Source organism: Numida meleagris, chromosome 5 (genome assembly GCF_002078875.1).
Source record: "Numida meleagris isolate 19003 breed g44 Domestic line chromosome 5, NumMel1.0, whole genome shotgun sequence".
Lineage (NCBI taxonomy): Eukaryota > Metazoa > Chordata > Aves > Galliformes > Numididae > Numida > Numida meleagris.
Window position 1 is genome coordinate 46,550,859 of NC_034413.1, and position 19,828 is coordinate 46,570,686.

The 19,828-nt window shown below is 49.3% G+C and overlaps 1 protein-coding gene across 6 annotated transcripts in view; it reads right to left on the reverse strand.

Annotated features, from left to right (window-relative positions):
* NRP2 (neuropilin 2) overlaps nucleotides 1–19,828 on the reverse strand; it is an 82,041-nt gene that overhangs the window by 26,699 nt on the left and 35,514 nt on the right. For all 6 annotated transcript variants that reach the window (XM_021398425.1, XM_021398423.1, XM_021398426.1 and 3 more), the window contains exons 8-12: nucleotides 12,093–12,237; nucleotides 11,471–11,820; nucleotides 10,214–10,358; nucleotides 6,408–6,524; nucleotides 3,763–3,915 (exon numbers count right to left, since the gene is read on the reverse strand). In XM_021398425.1, coding sequence (XP_021254100.1) covers nucleotides 3,763–3,915; nucleotides 6,408–6,524; nucleotides 10,214–10,358; nucleotides 11,471–11,820; nucleotides 12,093–12,237 — 910 coding nt within the window. The remainder of the gene's footprint in view (nucleotides 1–3,762; nucleotides 3,916–6,407; nucleotides 6,525–10,213; nucleotides 10,359–11,470; nucleotides 11,821–12,092; nucleotides 12,238–19,828) is intronic.

A 19,828-nucleotide genomic window follows, 5' to 3' on the forward strand; every position in this document is an offset into this window, starting at 1 on the left:
CGGTAGATTTTGCAGCCTGGCACAGGACCCAGCTGGCCAGGAGAGGTCCAAGGCTCCAACCGCTGCTCTTCCTGCGTGCACATTTGTCCGAACAGCGTGGGGTTCACTGCTCGGCCGTGGGCTCTGACCAAACAGAAAGCAGGGGTGTGCAAGAGGTGCAGACCTGCGGTGCCTAGCGGGGACCACAGGGTATTTGCTAAAGCACTGCAAGAACAGAGGAGGGAAAAAGTGAGCAAAGCACACCTAATCCAGCTTCTCGTAAGGGCTTATTCATGTGGCACCACTGAGAGCAATGCAACTGCACCTGCCAGCTGAGGATGTGACCCAGGTCCTGCACACCCTTCTGGTGAAATTCAAAGAGCTGCCCAACTCACCAACCCAGATTTATTTTCAGATCCTTAAGACCTCTATCTTGACACCAATGGCACACTGCCATTGCGTGCAGCAGGAGGAGGGATGAAACCTCAATGAAACCTGAACCTGTTGCTGCCTGAAGCTTGCTAGGTGCAGCAAAGGGGAAACTTTTTACAGATGCGAAGCATCTGAAAATCCATGGAGGGAAAAATCCTGGCAACCTCTCACGGGGGCAATGGAAAAGGGAGCAACAGCATTTTTCAGGCTCGCAAAGGGCAGGGCAGCAGCTTGACCTATGCTAGGTTTCTGCTGAGTTGGGCACTTTGGGTGCACGCTCACCACCAGGGTCTCCAGCTGTGTAACGGGAGCCTGCAGGAGAGGACGTGGAGCTAATCCGTGGTGTGAAGGGCCCAAGGAACACAGCACTAAAAAAAGAAACGCAGAGCTGCCTGAAAGAGTATCTTGGAAATAAAAATAGTGGAATGAGAGCAGTGGGTGTCTTCTCAGTCTCAAGAAGTTCTCCGTGCCAGAGACAAGGAGGAATTGCATGCAGTGCATAAAATGAAATCAGGCGATATCTGAGGAATTCAGGCCTGTCTCTCAGCAGATTTTTCTAATCAAGTGCCTCACAGAGGATATTTCAGCATGGTCATTTCCTTCCCCCTCTCTCACACAGGCTGAGCCAGGGCTCCTCCTTTCATTATTACTTTTTCCCATTTAATTTTAATTTTTGTTTTGCCATTTTCAAAAGAAATGGAAACATATCCCACATGGCTCTTAAAGGCATAGCACATTTCCTTGCTACTGTGGAGTGGCCGCAGGCTCTGGCTAGGGCCTGCACCTTTAAATGAGAGTAAATGGTGCTCCAGTGGCTTTGAGTTCCCCTTAGCTTTTGCCCTTCCCTAAACCAAGCACAGCTGCTCTGCTTCACCCAACTGCTCACCCTGGGGTGGGGAACTCACAAGAAAAGACCACCCCGAACAAGGGCTTTTCATTCCTTGTTCCCTGGAGTCTGTGGATGAATTTTTCTAAGTAGAAACAAAGTGCTGGAGGGAGTGTGAGGGAAAGCCAGGGGAAGAATGGGGGAGTGCGAACCAAACAATGCTTCGATTCTGTCCCCGCTGACGGGCAAGCACTGCCTCTTTTTCATGTTTCTTGGTTTTTTTTTAAAAGCTGTGCGGGGAGGAAAAAAGCAAATAGTCATTTCCCTTTGTGTCTTGTCCTCTTAATTTCACAGGGCAGGAACAAAGCTTTTCCGCAGCCCTGCACTGTGTGGGCAAGGCAAGCACACAGCTGTACCCCTTGCCAACCCAGCCAGGAGGCCATGTGGCCAGTGTCGTGACCATGGCTGCTCAAGATGTGACCAGAGCAAGGGACGCCCATGCTGTTTCAGAGAATTGCTCTGAGTCACCGTGAGCAGCTGCAAACCTCCAGCAGCTGAGATGACTGGGTCTCAGAAATTGCCATGCTCACAGCTTGGCTGCCGTGTTCTTCCACGGCCATGGGAACATCACTTCAGGCCTCTGGAGCTGCTGCCTCCTCCCCTCCCACTGCTCATACAGACTGTCACTTCCTGACAGGGTCTGAGTGCCTGTGTGTGCCCACCGGCATATCCCACTGCAGGATGCAGCACTGTGAAGGAGAGCTCTCTGCGCTGGCACCAAACCAGAGCGCTGAACTCAGCAGGAGAAAGGTCTCCTGGCTGAAGGGATTGGGGTCCTGAAATTCATAAGGAGGAGAAGAAAGGGTAGAAGAAGGGTGAAAACCAGAACTGCGTGCTGAGATGCCTGATGCAGCACCAGCATACACTCACAATCTTCAAAGAAACTATGGCCAACTAATTGTAGGGAGACTCGGGGGAGAGGAAATGAAATGAAAAATTGAGTCTGAGTTATAAAAATAAGTAATTTTTATCCTACTTGCAGGAGGCTTGTATTAATTAAACATTATTACAACGAATGAGATGGGGAGGGTTATTAAGTCTGGGGCTGGCTGTAAGTGTTCTCTCCTGTTGCCTGAGGCTCCACTGATCTCCAGATATTAATCTTCTAAAGCACTCAAATGCTGAAGAGATAAACACTTGAAATATGAAAATGTTTTTCTCTGTGGCAGACACTGTGACCCTATGTCACACCAAAGAATTTGTCAGATGTCCATATAGGCTGCGCTCACGGCGTTACTGTGCCTCTTAGAAAAATGCAGGGCACCTCAGGAGCCAAAGAGAAAAATGATGTGTGCGTTTGTGTGGGGGTGATTTGTGTGTGGAGATGTAGCAGATTCTCCTCTTCCCATATGTTTCTGGAATACATATTTTCCTCTTTAGCACTGCCTACCAGGTGTTGGCTGCACGGCTTTCCAACTGGCTGGCAGCACTGCCAATCTGGCCAGCGCGTCTGCCAGGTGGCTAACAGGTTCATCCGAATGTTTGCATCTCCAGACTCAACCTCACCAGGGTGCAGGGGAGAGCTGGGAGGAGCCCGAGGCATGCACGGCTTCCTGGGCACGTGGTGTGCTGACACTGGAGTCACTGGGTACAAGGTAGAACCAAAGCCAGGAACATCAGCCAGCTCTCTCTGCCGGAGCCTTGGGTTTCATAAGCAATGAATGAACATGAAGAGATGTCACAGTGCCACAGGCTACTGTTATATGGAAACCAGCAAATGTCCTTCATGCGACTCATGCCACAAAGTCAAGAACGGTAAGGAAACAGCACTAATCCCAGAGCAAGTTCAAAGACGTGAAGCTAAAGAATGTGATGCATCAACTACACTGCCAGAGGCAGGCCCCTTTCCAACCTGTGCCAGCCCATCTCAGTGAGGTCCTCCATAAATTAGGCTCTGCCACACACATGCAAATCTTCTGCTTTCAGAGCACAGAAAAAGAGCAAAAGTCAAACAGCAAGTAGCTGGCATATTTCTGCATTCTTAGGGCTTACATCATCCTTCAGTGAGAGGAGGCTGAAATTCAGCCTATGCATGCCCAGAGTGCAGAATAGCTGAAAACTGTAGGCAAACCAAGCAACATATGGGAGGAAGAAAACACACCTCTAAGAAAATAGGAAGCGCATTCTGGGGAAAAAACACTGGGTCTTGTAGAGGACATGTGGATCAGGATGTGGAACAAAGCACAGACCAGCCTACACAGTCACAGGGGATTCAACGCCCAGTGTCTGCTTCAAGACTATCTCAAGAGGATAGTTAGAACAACTCAGTGCCAGCAGTCACAGTGCTATAAATAAGTCATGAACCCATAAAACAAAGCATCTGAAAGCTTCCACAAAAGAAAACATTCAGCTTTGCACAGCCTTTGCAACTCCTGATAGCTGTGCATAATCAGTCATCCTGTTCACATGGAGAAAGGCCCATCAGCTCCCTCTTCCCTACTTCGCTGCGACATTAATCATCTTACCAGGCAGAGTCTTGGGACTTGGTTCAGAGTTGCCCATCCAGGTGCTTGCAGGCTGAAAAGACCATGTGTAGCCCGTTGCCAAGTCGTGTGACCAACCACACAGGTCTTCAGGGAGATCAAAGTTGCAGTTGAAGTTTGCAGGAAGATGGAAATCTTAGAAAGCAAAATAGAAAGAAAACAAACTTGGATTAAAAAAAAAATATTAAAATGGTTAGCAAGCCATAAATACTGAAGAAAGCATGAAATCTCACTCAGACTGATGCTTTTAACCTATCTCACATTTCGACAGCTCCAGGGATCAGTCTTAAGTTCTGCATCATCAGAATGCCCACACCATGTCCTGCAGCTAATCCACCAAACTAAGCAAATATAAAAGCAAGCACCAAATGCTTCTAGACTCTAATCAGCACCTTCTCTTCATCCCCTAGAGTGGTCAAATATTAAATGCCATCTTAAATGACAGGGAGGAGTACTTCCTGAATGTCCCCATGCTCCTTAGTTCCTGCTCTGGCTCCAAAAGGAGAATCTCAAGTGCTCCAAAATCCCAGCTCCTGAGTGACAGATCTAGCCACTTGCACCAGACGGGAGCTGTCTATCAACGTGGCGAGCTGTCACTCATCGCTTCCTACCTTCTCATGGAAATGCTACCAGGGGAAACATGGGGCCACTATGAGCTCAAGCTTTTGGATTCTGAGTGAAAGGAGACAGCCTCTATTTCTAGCTCTGCTATGGACTCGCCACATGATCTTTGGGTGCACCCTTTAAGTTTTTATCTGTGAAACAGGAGCAGAGCTAATTCTTCTGTGTCCAGAGCTTTACAAGCTCTGGAGAGCCTCCCTGCAGAGACAGGTCTGTGGGCAGGAGGGCACATGCCAAGGGCTGCATGTAGCAGCGAGGCAGCTGCTAGCTCCCTCAGTGGGGGAAGCAGCCATAAGGCACGGAGGCTGCAGTGATGGCCTGAGATCATCCCAAGCACTCAGCGGACACGCACGTCAGAGACCAATTATAGGCTGGGTTTTTCCTGAGCAAAGAGGAAGTTCTAAGTCACGGTGCCAGCAAAGCGAGTGATATCCAGAAGGAGGTGAGTGACTCAAGCGATAGGCATCGGGGAACTTTGCTGTGAGGGGCACAGCACTTTCTTACACACTCCCACTTTGAATTAAAACAATGCAGATCATGAATCCTTTTATTCCAACCTAATCTCGTACCCTGGGGAGCAGCATTGTTTCTGTTTGGCTGTCATAAATCTGACTGTCGAGAGAAACACATTGTTTATAAAGTATGAGAATGAAAACTGTTGCTAAATCTGAGGGAAGCTGACATGGAGGCTGGTTCCACGCTCCCCAGCATACTCCACTCCCTCTTGCACTGGACTTTACCCAGGAACCGTTTTGCTGCATAGACTATTACTGGCCTAAATTCCTCTCGGCAGCTTCCCAAGTGCCTCACTGGTAGCAGGGTTGCACAGGCTCATCATTGAGGCAAAGAAATTAGAATCAGGCCCTTTGAGCTGATTTTGTAACTTGCATTTCCAGAACTGAACTACAGCAGAATCCCAGTGGGAGGAATGAAAAAGACAATTAATCTTCTTTTTTTAATTTATATATTTAAAAACCCATTAATTTTTTTCTCTGGGACTTGAAGATGCAGTAACAGAAGTCCTAGGAACTATCTCAGAGGACAGCATTTTGTCATGAGATTTCTCACTGTAGTCTTTGTGTAAATGCCCAAGCCTCACTGCTGAGGCACAGGCCCTGCTGTTGTGCCCAGAGGTGTGCCTCTCCTGCCCACTTTGCTGTGCATCCAACCCTGCAAGGCTCTGCCATGCCCTCCCCCTTAATCTGGTCGTTTCAAGCTTAGATGCTCACCCTGCCCTTGCAAGGAGCAGAAGGGTAAGATGTCTGTTTTACAGGTAGGGATCTGAGGCAGAGAGGACTAGTCTCCCTGTTGCATCAGCTCTTTACAAGCAAAGTATGTAGTCTGAAACATTCAGCCTCTTCTACAATCAGAAGAGGCAGGCGAGCTCCACAGATACCAAACCATCCCCCATGTATCTGACAGCCATCTAAGAAAGGGGAGGGCAAACTCCTGCTTGCAGCTAGCATTTCCCCCTCTCCTGCCTGCACAAGGAGCCCAGTCTGTCCTCCTAATTTTTAAGCAGTTGATATTAAACAAGACGATCCTCATAAGACAGGTTGTCTTCAGGACACCTGCCTTCTCTGCATGTTGTGATTTACTCCCACATTTGTGATCTCTGCAAAAGGAGCCCTGCATGACAGGCAGTCTGAATCTCTCCTTGAATCACCTTCTGAATTTATGACACGCAACTAGAAGGATCTGGTACTAAACAAGGCCCTCAGTGAGCTGCTTCAGGTCATGTAAGGAAGCTGGGAGAACAGCTCTTTAAGTCTCATACCCTAGGGACTGAATTAGTTGCTATCTGTCTTGCTCTTGCATCCTTCCTTGATATAACTTATCAGATTTTGGCTAGATTTTTTTTTTAATCTCAATCTACTGCTAATAACATTACTGTAAGCTTTCCAGGAATCAGACCTGTACACCGGAGCAAATAGGAAGATAAGAGTGTTTTCTTAGCTCTGAACCCATCTTTTACTGATATAAAGATGTACTTTTCTGATACATACCCTCCTCTTCTCCACAGCTGTCACCACACTCAGTTGCCTCTTCATCAGTTGGGTATGGGGTGGTGGTCTCTTCGCTCTTCAAAGTGGGCACCAGTGTCTCTGCAGTGGGCTTCACATCTGCAAAACAGGAAGTAGAGATGCCGTTATCAATAGATGGTACCAAGAGCCCAGGTAATAGGAAACAAAGCAAAAAGTCTTTTTCTCATGTTCTTATAATGGCAGGAAGAGACAGGACAAGACTACCACAGAACTTCTGCATGCTACAAATGTCAGTGTGGTTTGAACTTGGTGTGAACTGGCTGTTTCCTTATGGGAGTTCCTTTGATTTAGAGCCCCTGTTGGACAATGCTCTCCTCTAGACATACATGCTACTTTTTTTCTTCATTTTTTAATCTACATGGGTGTTGGCAGTCCTCTTGGCTGCAGTTACTGGATAACAGAGATCACAGGCAGAACATCTTTTCCTTTCATAAAGGCATATGACACACGAAAAACACACACACAACATTCCCACCAGTTGTGCCAATTTATAAAGCAAGTCACTCAAACCCACAAATGACGTAACCACAGACGGACCCAGAGAATCCCCTGGTGTGCACTGGCTCACTGCAGAAAGCATCTGGTTTCACACTCCGGGCTTCTGACTACGCTTTTTAAGTGTCTCTGTCCAATTTCCCTCTCTCCAACATGGCCCATGTGAAACAACCTCAAAGCAGGTGTCAGGGGAAATTTAAGCAAGAAAGAGAAGGATATTAAGATCAACAGTAAACGACATTAGATTCCAGCAGGATCTCCTTTTACGGGTGCGTTAACTGGAGTACAGCAGCCTTTATTCTTTCCTCTTTCAAAAAGAGGCTGCTTTGCTCACTTGTGTGTGATTGTGTTGCTTTGTCGGCACCCTTCAGGATATCATTTAATAAAGCCAGAAGCAGGAGGAAATGGCTAAATACATTGAATATTTTCCATAGGCTCCTTTCTGCCCTTTTATTTTCCTGTTATTAAATATGCTGCACAGAGACTCAGGTTTTTTTTCCCTCTTTTTTTTCCAGTGGTTGTCTTTTGTTCAAAGTAAAATACCAAATAACCTCAAAGTCTTTTAATTTGTAAGTTCAAATTTGTTACAACCCCATAAAACTCCAAACACAACCAAGAAGCAAATTGCAAGCAGCCAGGCACAGAAAAATGTCATAAAAAAGAAGGGGGGTGAGGGGGAGAAAGCAGCAGGTGAAGGCAACATATCAAAAGCTGCATGTTATTTAGAGCCGGTACACTTTTTAGGTTGTTGTTCTTGTATATTGAGATTTATAGCTGAAATGTGACAATGTGGAAGGACCTTGAAAGCCAAGTCCCATACGGGACACAGATGCTGAGAGGATGTAAATCAGCAGTGTTGCATTGCCCCAGACAAGCCGCAGAAATATATCTCAAAAAATCAGTTACCAAGGCAGAGCCGCAACAAGATGGTTACATGAGATAATGAAAATAGCAGGGAGGACAATGCGATGTGTGAAATGGAAAGTGAAAAAGAGAGGTCTCTTGCTCGCTTTCTCTCTCCGTGGCCCAGCAAGTGTCTGTGCAACTGGTGGTAACGGATGATCAAAATGCAAAGTCACCGAGCAATTGAAACCAGATGTTTGGAACTTCAAAGGAGACAAAACCAGCTGCAAGTGAACATTCATCAATCTCCACTCTTCAGAGGAAAAAAAATTGGCAGGTCTTTGAAAGAAGCCAATTGCTGACTGCTTGCTTCATGGTGTTTGAGCTACTAGCCAACTAGTTTATGCGCCCGGCTGCTGCCAAGTTACCTGGTTGACTTAGTAATTAAGATGCTCGTTGCTGATAAGAAATGAAAACAGCTGGGCAGGGTACACATTGGCTTTGGCCCTCACTTGAAAATATTCTCAATCAGCTTGCTTTAATCCATCTCTTAATCTTGTTTCCAAGCAAGTGCGATTGCCTGATTCTTCACAGCCAGTTCTCTAACACGCCTGAGTCCTCCCAGCAAAGGAGGGCTGTGTTGCCTGCATCAGGGACTGCATTTAGCACGCAGATAAAGCCATGGGCTATCTCTGTTCCCCAGGTTTCATCGCTGATCTAAACGCTCTTTGTAACACGGTGAATCCACAAGATTACAAGCCCGGCTCCGATTACAAAGCGGAATGCCTGTAGATCAATAAAACTAAAAATATTTATGACTTGGCAGTTGAGTTTTAAACATTACAACGTGCAAATGATTAGACAGCCACACTGGGAAATGACCATAAAGCACCCTGCCTGGAAAAAACATCGGCTGTTGCTGCTGATACTGCAACTGAACACAGACACAGCTGTAAAACAAAATTTGGACTAAAAATAGGACTAGAAATGGAGGAAGTTGCATTTCTTAGGCTTTTTAATCTGGGGGAGTGCTCTGGAGGGGCTGACATGGACCTGGTCAGAGGCGATCACTGCATCAGGGTACAGTGGTGTGCTGCACCGGCCAGCAATGGACCACAGAGATCTGGCAGCCAGAAATGCCCAGGAGCTGCGGGAAGCAGCAGTGTGGGGGCTGCCTGACTGCTTCTGTGCAGAGCCTCAGCTCCCACTGCTTGCACAAAAGCCTCCATGCCTGTCATCCCAAAGAAGATGTCATAAGGTTTAAATTAAGGTTTAATACTGATTTAAAGTTTAGATTGTCTACAATGTATTTGCAGTCTAGGGGAAGATTCGCCGTTGATTTCAAAGGTGACAAATTATCATTATTAACTGTGTGCACATGTTTTCTGTACTTGCTGTTAACGTTTGTAATGCATCTCACAGAACTTCACAGGAGGAAAGGCTAGCGACAACAACACAAAAGGTTGGAAAAAAAGCCCTGTGTCTTTTAAGCTTCTGAGAACGGGAATTCTTGTAAGAAAATGCTTTCTACAGATGTGTTTATAAAATGGAAATCATACCTCTTTATCACTGACATCTGGACACCAGATTTAGATTTAAGCAGATTATTAAAAAAATTAAAAAAAGAAAAAGAAAGGACCACTAGCCCCTGGCACTGAAAAGCATCAGACACAATGAACTGCTGGGTGCATTTTTGGCTTTTTGGGATGAAACTATGGAGCAATCAATCATGACTGAGCCTTAGAAGGGTCAGAGGCACAGCCTCTACTGATTCCAGTGAGCATGTTAGACAGTTTTCACTTCTGCATTAAAAATAATGGCATCTGCAAGATGTTTCACTTGTGAAAAACAGGTGGACAAAAGTGAACAAACTTCCCTGTTCTTAGGAATGTCATTAAGTTAAATCCCCAGCCTTCTCTGCAGTAGGATTTCCACAAGGGGTTCAATGAGAGGGATAGCTGTTTTCATAGTAAAGCCTTATTGGGGCAGCTCAAGATAGCTGTAGCAGTCCCAGCACCTCAATTCTGTGCCTCTGCTTCTCTTCCTACTTTTTCATCTTATTCATTTGGGTTGAAAAGCACACATATTGTCTAACTAACACTGGGACTGGGAAAGCCTTCACAACATCCAGATAAAAGATTCAAAAGTAGAAGGGAGGTGGGGGTAAATCCCACATGGGCCTCCTTGGGAAAGCTAGAATTGGTGTTCAGACATTGTACTACATCCCGCATCAAGGCCAGCCTCAGACCTGACTTGTTTTTAAGATAGAGGAAAAAAGATGGGCTCAGGCCACTCTGTCCATCCTGCACTCACGGCTCCGTGCCCCAGCATGACCCTGAGGTGGGACAGCAGGGAGGGAAATAACCTTACTCTTGTCTTGCTGGCTTAGCCCCTGTCACAACCAGCGGGCAGAGGCACAGGTGCCCTACCTGTCCAGTCGCATCCCAGCACTTCCAGACGCATTCCTATTCCTGCTGGGGACCACCTCTCTGGGTGAACTCGGACATACTGGGCAGGAACGGGGTCAAACCTCCGGATTTCAGGGATATCATAATGGATGTTGCCTTCAAAGAGCTGTAGACAGAGAGAGGAAAAGTTTGTGATGTATACATCCCACCTGCTCTCCACCAGCCTTGATATTTGGGTCTGGCAGGATACAGCCATGATTTGCAATAGTTTAGCTGTCCAACTACAGGCCACTGAATATAGCTCAGCAGCAACTGGGCTGCTCCTCCTCAATTTCAAGAGGACCAAAGAGGCTGTTTCCAAGAAGCTTGCACGATCTTCCTTGGCCTCTGCTTCATATCCAGGGGCTAGATTCTGATCCAGGCCTCACCAGGAAAGCGTGTGGAACATCCACTAGCTTCATGTATAAATAAAATCAGATTTGTCCTTTGGCAAGTAAGAAAGCTACTGCATGTTCTAGGATAGTGCAAACACTCAGTTTTCCGTACAGTCATAAGTACTGCCGTTTTTCAGCTTGAGTGCACGAACTGAAGTCTGTGGGGAATAAACACAGGGCTATAGATAGCATCAGGCCTTCTAAAACTCATTTTTATGATCAGGAAAAATTAAAACATACCTGAACTTTCAGGAGCAGATGAGTTTGCATAAAAACAAAATTCTTGGCAGTAGCAGAGAATTCATTTATTCCTCAAACCCCCCACTCCCCCACAGTACTAAGCAGAAAAATTATGGCTAGCTCCAACATAATGGGAAGAATACAGGAGATTTCAGGCTTATGGTGGTGTGGTATAAAGAACTTCATATAGCAAATTTCCCGAAGAGAAATTGTGATTCACTCTCCTGTTCCAGAGCTGCAAGCCTAAACAGTAACACCTTTCCCCTTAAAATATGCAAATAGTTTGTGTCAAACAAAATTTGACACATTATCTTGTGGGCTCTGACCTGCAGCAGCTCGAAAGAACAGCAGGTAATGTCCACATCCCCATGCCTGGTCTGCAGTGAGAAGTGAAGCTGCTATCCCTGGGGCTAGGTGGACCCTACACCGTCTAGTACAGCTTAGGAGCAGAACCAGGGGATGCAACCTGGGGTTTCATGGTGACAACTCAAATTCCCAGAATCACTGTAGAGGGAACAACAGCCAATTTCCAAAGACATCATCAGACAGACTGAAGATAGCCAGAAGCATATCACGTTTTGCAGCTGCTCCAAGCACTGCTTACCTTGGCCTGCATGGTTTTGGGGTCCTGGATGAATTCCCAATCCTTTCCATTCATGCTGTAGGCTACCTTAAACTTCTTCACAAAGGAACGGGACTCAGTGCTGGTCACGCTGTCCCCTCCACGAGCCCCCTGGATAATGACACCTTTGACATTCTTTGGGACGCCCAAGTCCACTTGCAGCCACTCCTCCCCGGGCTGGGCTTGGGGGATGCGTGGAAACCAGCCTGAGCGGCTGCTCACCAAGCGGGCCATGCTGGGGGACCAGTCGTAGCCTCTGATAGAAGAGGCCGAGATCTGCGAGTCAGGGATGAGGCCAGAAAGCATCCCCAGCAAGTTGGAGCAAGGCGAATCTGCAGAGAAGGAGAGGGCATGAGCAGCCAGGAAGGAGGCAGAGGGCACTCATGGTTTTCCCTGCAAGTTTAAGCTCTGGGCACTAAAGCAGGACCAAGTGCTTCCCCTTGCACCAGGGGCTGGGCCCTGGTTCCCCTAAGCACAACTGAAGGGACAGGTGTCTCTGTGCTGCTTGCAGTGCCACCACTGCCACCCCATGCAGCTGTCACAGCCTGGGATGGAGTGCTGGAGGGATGGAGAGGAGGGCTGGTGGGAAGAGGGAGACGCTCACCGGTGATGCGGCAGCCATACAGCTCCAGCCTCAGGGCGATGCCATTGTGCCAGCTCTGGGGACGGATGCGCACAAAGCGTGTGAGCACTGGGCTGTGGATCTTGTTGAGAACCACCTCCGTGGCGTCCTCATTGGCCTGAAACGTCTGCAAGGGAGAAAGGACAGAACTACAATTATGTCCTCCTGTGGCAGAAAGAAATAACCAGGTTAGAAGTCAAAACAAACAACCTCAGCGGGGAAAAATGAGGAGAAGCTTTTCTGGGAAGGGCCAGCCTCTGGCCAGGGCAAGCCCCAGGGCAGACAGCGAGGGCTGAGCTGCTGGCATGGGCTGAGGGACTCGCCCATCCTGGCTGGACCTCACACTGAGCTCCACTGGGAAGCACCACGGGGAAGTGCCGCACACAAGCAGCAGCAGGAGCAGAGAGGATGTGGCCCCTGCCCTGGCTGCTGAGCTGCCATCTCAGGCAGCCCCTCTCCTGCTCCCCAGTGCACACACAGCCCTTCACAGAGGCAGCTTTAGGAGAGAGTTTATGATCCGACATGATACGAAAAAGCTGCTGTCTTACCAGATGGCCATAATCAAAAACTACCAGATGGATGGTAGATTTCACCCCTCCCTCCCATTACTCTAACAGGCCGGACAAGAAGTGGGTAGCTGTGCTTCTGTTTCAGGCTCTGGTGCCACGAGGGGCTCCCAGACTGATGCTGCACTCACTTCCCTTTCCCTCATAGCACACAGACTTTTGGGACAGGGCTTCAGTGTCCCCTGGCCTCAGCCAGGAGCAGCATGTGCATACAGTGTTGACTGGGCTCTTCTGCAGTCTCCTACCCTGCATATGTCGTGCTAAGCAAGGAGCTTTGCTAAGTTTATCTCAGAGAGAAGCAGGGGAGTGTAATCTTTGGCACTAAGCCCCATCAAACAACTCAAGTGCAGATCCCCGTGAGTCGGGACAGAACAAGGATGAGGTTATATGCTGGCCTCCTGCCTCCGGTAGGAGTTAAGAAGCATTTTTAAGTGTCCTATTGCTCAGGGCCGCAGGCTGCTCTCTTCCAGAGGTCTCACACCCTGCGGTAGGCAGGAGGTGTTTGCAGGGAGGACAGTGGTGCTCGCAGCCCCACGGCAGCACAGGGTCCTGCCTAGGATGGGGGTGTTCCTGCCAGGGCAGGGGGTGCCCATGGAGGGCTTCGGTTGTTAATCTGGCTGATAATTAGGATTTGGAGTTGATGTGAACTTCAGCAGAAATGCTAATCTGGAGATATATATCATGCTGCTACCATTTAGCAACACAGCATGGTTTATGTGCTTTTAATATCCTATTTTATCCTGTTTGACCCCACTTCCCATCCTTTCCCTTGCTCAGCAGACACCAAATACCGTTTTTTCCAGCAGGAGGGCTGTCAGAATAGTGGTTACTATGTACTGCTCCTCAGGCATGTGTGTGCGTCTTGTATACGTGTGGGGACACACACGCGCACGCATGGGCCGAAAGGACGCATTTCCACAGCACAGCCTCCAGCTCCATGTCAGCACAGCAGCTGACACACAACACCTTGCCACTGAACCTAACACCGGAGGACAGGAAATGTTTGTCTGAGCCTGGGCCACAATTTTAGCCCGGGAGGAGCACCTCAGGCCACCCCGAAGGTCCTCATGTCCCAGGAACAGCTCCTGGAGGCTGCGGCAGCGGGGGGAGCAGCTCCTGGCAGCCTCCCCTGCTTCCTGCAGCCAGCAGTCGGAGGGCTCCGCAGCCAAAGGTTGCATATGGACCGGCACGCTCAGCAGTCGCTGATGAGGTTTGCTGCTCTTTTTGGTTTAACATATTTGCAGCTTTGTTCTTTTTTAGCTCGATTCACACATACAAGCATCAGGGGCCAGAATCCAAATTTACACCGATGTAATTTGTTGCTGATTTCTGCAAAGTCAAGCTTGACAGGAAGCAGAAGCGGGACTAAGCCCAAAAAACTTTATCACTACCACACGCATTGCTGAAAGCATCTCTTATGTGACCTCAGTCCCAACCACCTGCTTCTAGGAGAGCAACCTCAGCTCTGCTTTAGAGTTGGGGTTCAGTGATTTCCTCCAACTGGATCGCATTCTTTAAGTGACATAAATCTGATCTGGGGCCACGATGCCATGGACTCCCAGTTTACCAGTGCAGAGGTGCCACCCAACTCCCATCTCTAGCACCAGCCGCACCTTGTTTCTGAAAAGCTGATGGTAGCAAGTCACTGCTTTGTGCCCAGTTCAGCACAGCGGAGAGGAGCCCATTTCTCAGAGGACAGGTGCTCAGTGCTGCTAGAGCACCTCCCGCATGCCTGGCCTTACATCTCCTTCCCACTGGGGACACACCGTGCACGTGCAGCTCCCCACACCACCGACCAGGGCCCGATCCTCAGCCTGTGGATTTGCTGCTCCCAGAGCCCAGAGAACTGCGGAGAGCCCTGTTGACTTGAGCAGGCTCCTCATCCTGCCTCAAATTAGCACTCACGGCATGGGAAGAACTAGCAGGAAAATGTGTGAAATTTGGAGCGCCAAGAAAGAAAAGATTTCTTCCCCCTTACCAAAATAGAATGTTGCTATTCCTCCCCTCCTAGCTGCTTTCCTTCCCACTCAGCACACAGTTGGAGCCAAGTCTTCGGATGGTGTAAATCAACATACTGCCATCGAAGGATAAGAAGTCACAGTAATTTACACCAGCAGAAAAAAAACCTGGCTGCAATCTAGGGATATGGGCACGCACACTCAGCAGAGCGCGCACACGCAGGCGCACGCACTCGCTGACAGTGACAGAGCCAGAAGACGAATGGGAAAACCATTAACAAATTAAAAGCACCTTCCAAGAAGCAGACAAGGGAACTCATTTTCACCACTGCATAGAAAGCCGCCAGTCTCCTCCCCACATACTTTATGTTTACGTTTTAGTCCAGCCAGCAGGTCTACATGTAAAATTAAATTGATAATCAATGAGCAGCAACCTGCTTAATTAATTTGCTGCAGAAAGCAAGTGGCAGGAGAAGCCGCTGAGGCTGGAGGAGGGTTAGGCAGTTTCTTAACATGTGCACGCATCTCCCAGCAGCACTAAGTTGTGTTCCTGATGCTTTGCAACTGTCCCAGAGTGATGGGGGCATTCCTGAGCTGTGTTAGTGCCAGTGGACATGGGCACTGCCAGCGGTGGGGCTTGGCGTGAAGGACAAATGGGAGATAAATAGGTCCACATACAAAGGCTGCAGAGCAGGCAGCACGAAGGAGGTATCCTCTCTTCACTGTACTTGCACTGCTGCTTGGCCACTGTGAGATTTCTTGGGGAGCGAAAGAAAGAGGGGTGGGGAGGCAGATGAGAAGGCCAAGGATGGCAGCAGCCTTGCCTTCGTTCGTTTGTATGTGTCTTCTTGGACCCACTAGATTTATGGCAGGATTATGTTACTCCCGTGGAGACAGAGCCCTGGAAAAGAGCATGCTAACGGGATTACGGCTTCAGGATTTAGACAGAGAAGCATGAAGGAGAAAAGTAGGGGAGATTATTTTTCTTGTCAGACAGGGAAGGCACAAAATGGGGTATGTCTGATGGTGGGAGGATTCTGGCTCAAGTGGAGGGTGGATAGTCCGGGATTTATTAAATCCAGGAACAAGGAGTTAGAAGAAAAATGATACTTGGCAACAGTGAATGACGTGCAGCCGCCTGGGCCAGGCGCAGCATGCAGGGCTTGCCAGCACAGTGCCTCTGAGAGGCTGCACTCAGATCCAGGAGCCACCAGGGATGGGAGGAGTGGCACTCTGATAGCCTGCAAAAGAGATAGCAAGCCCAGGAACACAAAGCTGCAGCCTGGCTGGGAAAGCCAGGGCCGTAATTCTCCCCTGGTACTGCACCAAGGGTGAATGCACAGGGCTGCCTTTCCCAAAGCCTGGCGGCTTTGTCCCGCTGTGAAAGCAGCAGAAGCAGGCTGGGACCTGGGGATGTTTCTGGGCAAACTCTCTGCACCATGATGTCTCTGTGCAGAAGCACTTGTGGCTTTCTGGCTGATCATGGGAGCTTTTCTTGAGATTTCCACAAAAAGAAGCCACAGGCATGAAAGCTTTTCTCTCCCTCTTCAGGTGAATAAACACAGGAGACCTCATTACAAACTAAAAGGGCGGAGGACTGCTCCTAAGGGAAGCCATGAGGGTCTCCAAAGATTTGTCTCAATATCCTCTGCCAGCACTGAACACCTCTAACGTCCCCAGCTCCATGCACAGCTGAGATACTGCTGCAGCTCTATGCAGCGATTTAACCTGCCTTCCTGCATCATCTGAAATACCACCCAGGAAGGTTCACTGATAACAAGCATAAAGCTGTCAAAACAAGTAGGAAATTGAAAACGCACATCAGCTGGATCTTTCTGCCATTCCTCAGCCATTGACTTAGAGTCTCAAAGCAAATGCTTCAGTTGCCTTCTTCCCATTCACACACAGGGAAATGGAGGCAGCAAGAGCACCCATCTTGCCCCCCCACTACACAATCCCAGCGAGCTGAACTCTGCAATTACAAACGTGGGGAAGCTCAGACCACACTGAGACCGGAACCTGAAACCCTGCAATGAAGGAAGTGGATCAGAATGGATGAGCACGTTGTTTTCCAGTAAAATCCTCACCACTGGATCTGCCTGAAGAAAATGGTCAAAAACAAAAAGGCAAATCTTGCCAGGTGCTCTTTTCCTTTCTCGGGTTCAAGACAGAGTTGTTTTTTAAAGACATTTGCAAATGGCAAGATAAGATCTTGGCACAAGCCGCAGGGCCAGTGCCTGGAAGATAACCTCTGGGGCCACTGACCGCTGGGTGACACTGAGAGGGACCAGTGCTGACACCACTGCCTGCACACAACAACAGCAGCCCTGGCCCTGCAGGCTTGGGCACATCTATGGGGTCCCTCATTCCCCCTTCATGTCTGTGCCCAGACAGCCAGACAGAGGGAGGTGATAGCAGGAGCACTGCTGGTGGTGGCACAAAGAGGACTGGGCTTTCAGGCTGTGCAGCTCACTGCAGGATGCAGGAAGGAGGAAAGAGCCAGTGCAGCTTTTCTGGGGTTGTGCTTGTCTAGACTTGTCCCACGGGGATGCTCTGGAGAGGAGTAAGGGGAAAGAGTGACAGCAGCATGTCCCTCCTGCCGGCTGCAGCTCCACCGCCTCCCAGCGCTCAGTGCTCTGCAAGGAAACAGTCCGGCCAGCCCCTCTGCTGGGATTGCATATTAATCTCATTTACTGTCGCTTCATCCTGCCTCTCCTGTTTCCCTTGCCACGACTGCCAGTGGCTGTGGACTCAAAGGTGAGCCGTCACGTTCCACACGGACACAGCTTGGCCTCGCTCTCCTCTCAAACACTTCCGAGAGGGGAAGTGGGAACGAAGGGGAGGAGGTCAGAGCTCCCTGTCCTCTGCAGAGAGAATCCTCCTCCTCCTCCTTCCACCCCTCTTGCACTCGCTGGCTTTCTCCTGCTTTAGCTCCCTGATAAAGATGTAAATGTCAGCTGACCTGCCCACAGCATGGCAAAGCATTACTTTTGGCCCACACAGGCAGCAGAAATTCAGAGCAGTGTTTGATACACCCCATATGTGTGTGCGTGCATTGGCATATATATATATACTTATCTATATATGTGTGTATATATATACCTATCTATGTGTGTGTGTGTGTGTGTATGCAAGTATAGAGAGGAACAGAGTCCCCGTCTGTCTGCCCCTCCCCTCCTCGCTCCTCATGGCACCAAATCAAGCTGCGGCAGACTTGACAAATCTCTTTGGCATGGCTCACTCCACCGTTGCAGCCCGCAGTGAGTAGAGCACTGCACTGACGCAGGGCAATACCTGCAAGCTGAGTGCAGATGCCGGGAGCTCCCCTTGCACAGGAACAGCTGAGATTAGTGTGGGGCCAGAGCCCCCTGGCCAGGCCATGAGTGAGGAGCCGCCCCTGGCCCTGCTGTGGCTTGGCTGCCAGGGTAGGTCATGTAGATGGAGGGAGATCAAGCCGCTCTGATGCAAGGGGTAGGCGAGCCACCAAAAGCAATTACTTGTCTTCCAGCCTGGGGAGGTGCCTGCTAAATTGAGGCCAGAACGTGGGAAAGTGCCGAGACTGGAATAAAGGAGAGGTTTGATTTTTCCTTTTTTTTTTCCCTTTTCTTTTCTTTTTCTCTTTCTTTTTTTTTTTTAATGAAGAGAGAAAGTAGGGCAGAAAAGAGCTGATGGGGCTCGAGGGCCAAGCACTGACATGGTGTCAGTGCACATGGCTATAGGGCTGCTCTGGGCTGGCACCAGCCAGGCTGACATAAGCCAAGCCAATCGAGCTGAAATCAGCCCTGCTCCACCCTGGCTGAGGACCAGGGGTCTGGGATAGCTAGGATGGGAAATCAGCCTACAGAGCTGGTCCCAGCAAGACCTCAGACCCCCCAGTGTCTGTGGTCTGCCCAGAGCAGGGAGATATACCCCTGGCTCACAGAAAGTGCCGCTGCACCAGGTGGCCCTAGGGACAGCAGGCTGTGCAGCATGGCGAGAGCTCTGCCACCAGCTGTGGCCCAGGGCCCACAGGGCAGCTGGTGTTCCATGACCTGACATAGGCAGTCTGAGCTGGGAGCTCAGAGGGGACTGTGCTGCCCTGTGTCCCCATTTCCCTACCTCTAAAACGGCATGAACACCACCTCTTTGGCAGACAAGGAGATGAAAGGCTCCAAATATTGTAGGTATGAGGCCTCGCTAGGGGCCTCTCACGCTACAGACTCGCTACGGGATGAAGAGAGAATTTGAACCGCTGTGGGGAAGGGGAAATCACACAGCCCGGAAGGGAAGGAAATGTGTGGAGGAATCCTGGACAAGGCAGGCTACTGCAGTTCATGCCAACAGCGCCCGTGCCAGTAAAGGGAGGGGACAGCTAATTTAACAGAAATGCTGAGGAAGCAGAAACTGCTAGGACGTGCATGCGAGGGGAGGCAGGCGGGTCCCATTTCACTCAGATCACGGCACGGCAGTGGGGATGACCTGAGACACAGCAGCAGCACCAGTGGGCTCCAAAGAAGAGCAGAGGAGGGCTTTTCTGAGGTCCCCTTAACCAGGGCACAAACATATGAGCAAGGCAAGTGACAGAGCAGGAGCAGCCAGCACCACAGCTGCCTTAAGCCTGGCTCGCTCTCCCCACACGCAGCCACATGGTCAGCTCCTACGCAGCCTGCCTCAGGCTCACCTCCCCATGCAGCACCATCCACAGGGCCTGGAAGGGCCTGACACCCGTGTTTATTCCCCACCTCGCTCCCATGTGTGTGTGTCTCCAAGAACACGGTGAGAGCACGCACCAGCTCCCAGGGCTTGAGGCACCACTGCCAGCCGCGCCTGCTAACACAGATCCCACAGCTCTGGCAGCCTGAATTGCTCCTCATTATTTATTGTTCATTTTGTTCTCTGGGATGGTGTGATCCCCTCTTAGGATTTGTGCCCTTTCATTTCCAGGCCTCAATAACTCCTGAACTACAGTTTCATGTGGTTTTGTGATTGTTAACCCAGCATGCAGACAGGGCTATGGCCATAAAAGCTCAATGAATCTTGTATGGCAAAACACAGGCTGTTAAAGCATTTTCTCCTTCATTTGCAGTCAAAGAACATACTCTCATCACCACGAAAGATGCAACAGCAGCCAGGTTTTCCAAGGAATCATGTTTCCTCATTGTTGTGCAGAGGAGAAAGGACTGTTCCTGCTCTGCTCAAAGCATCATCAGTCTTT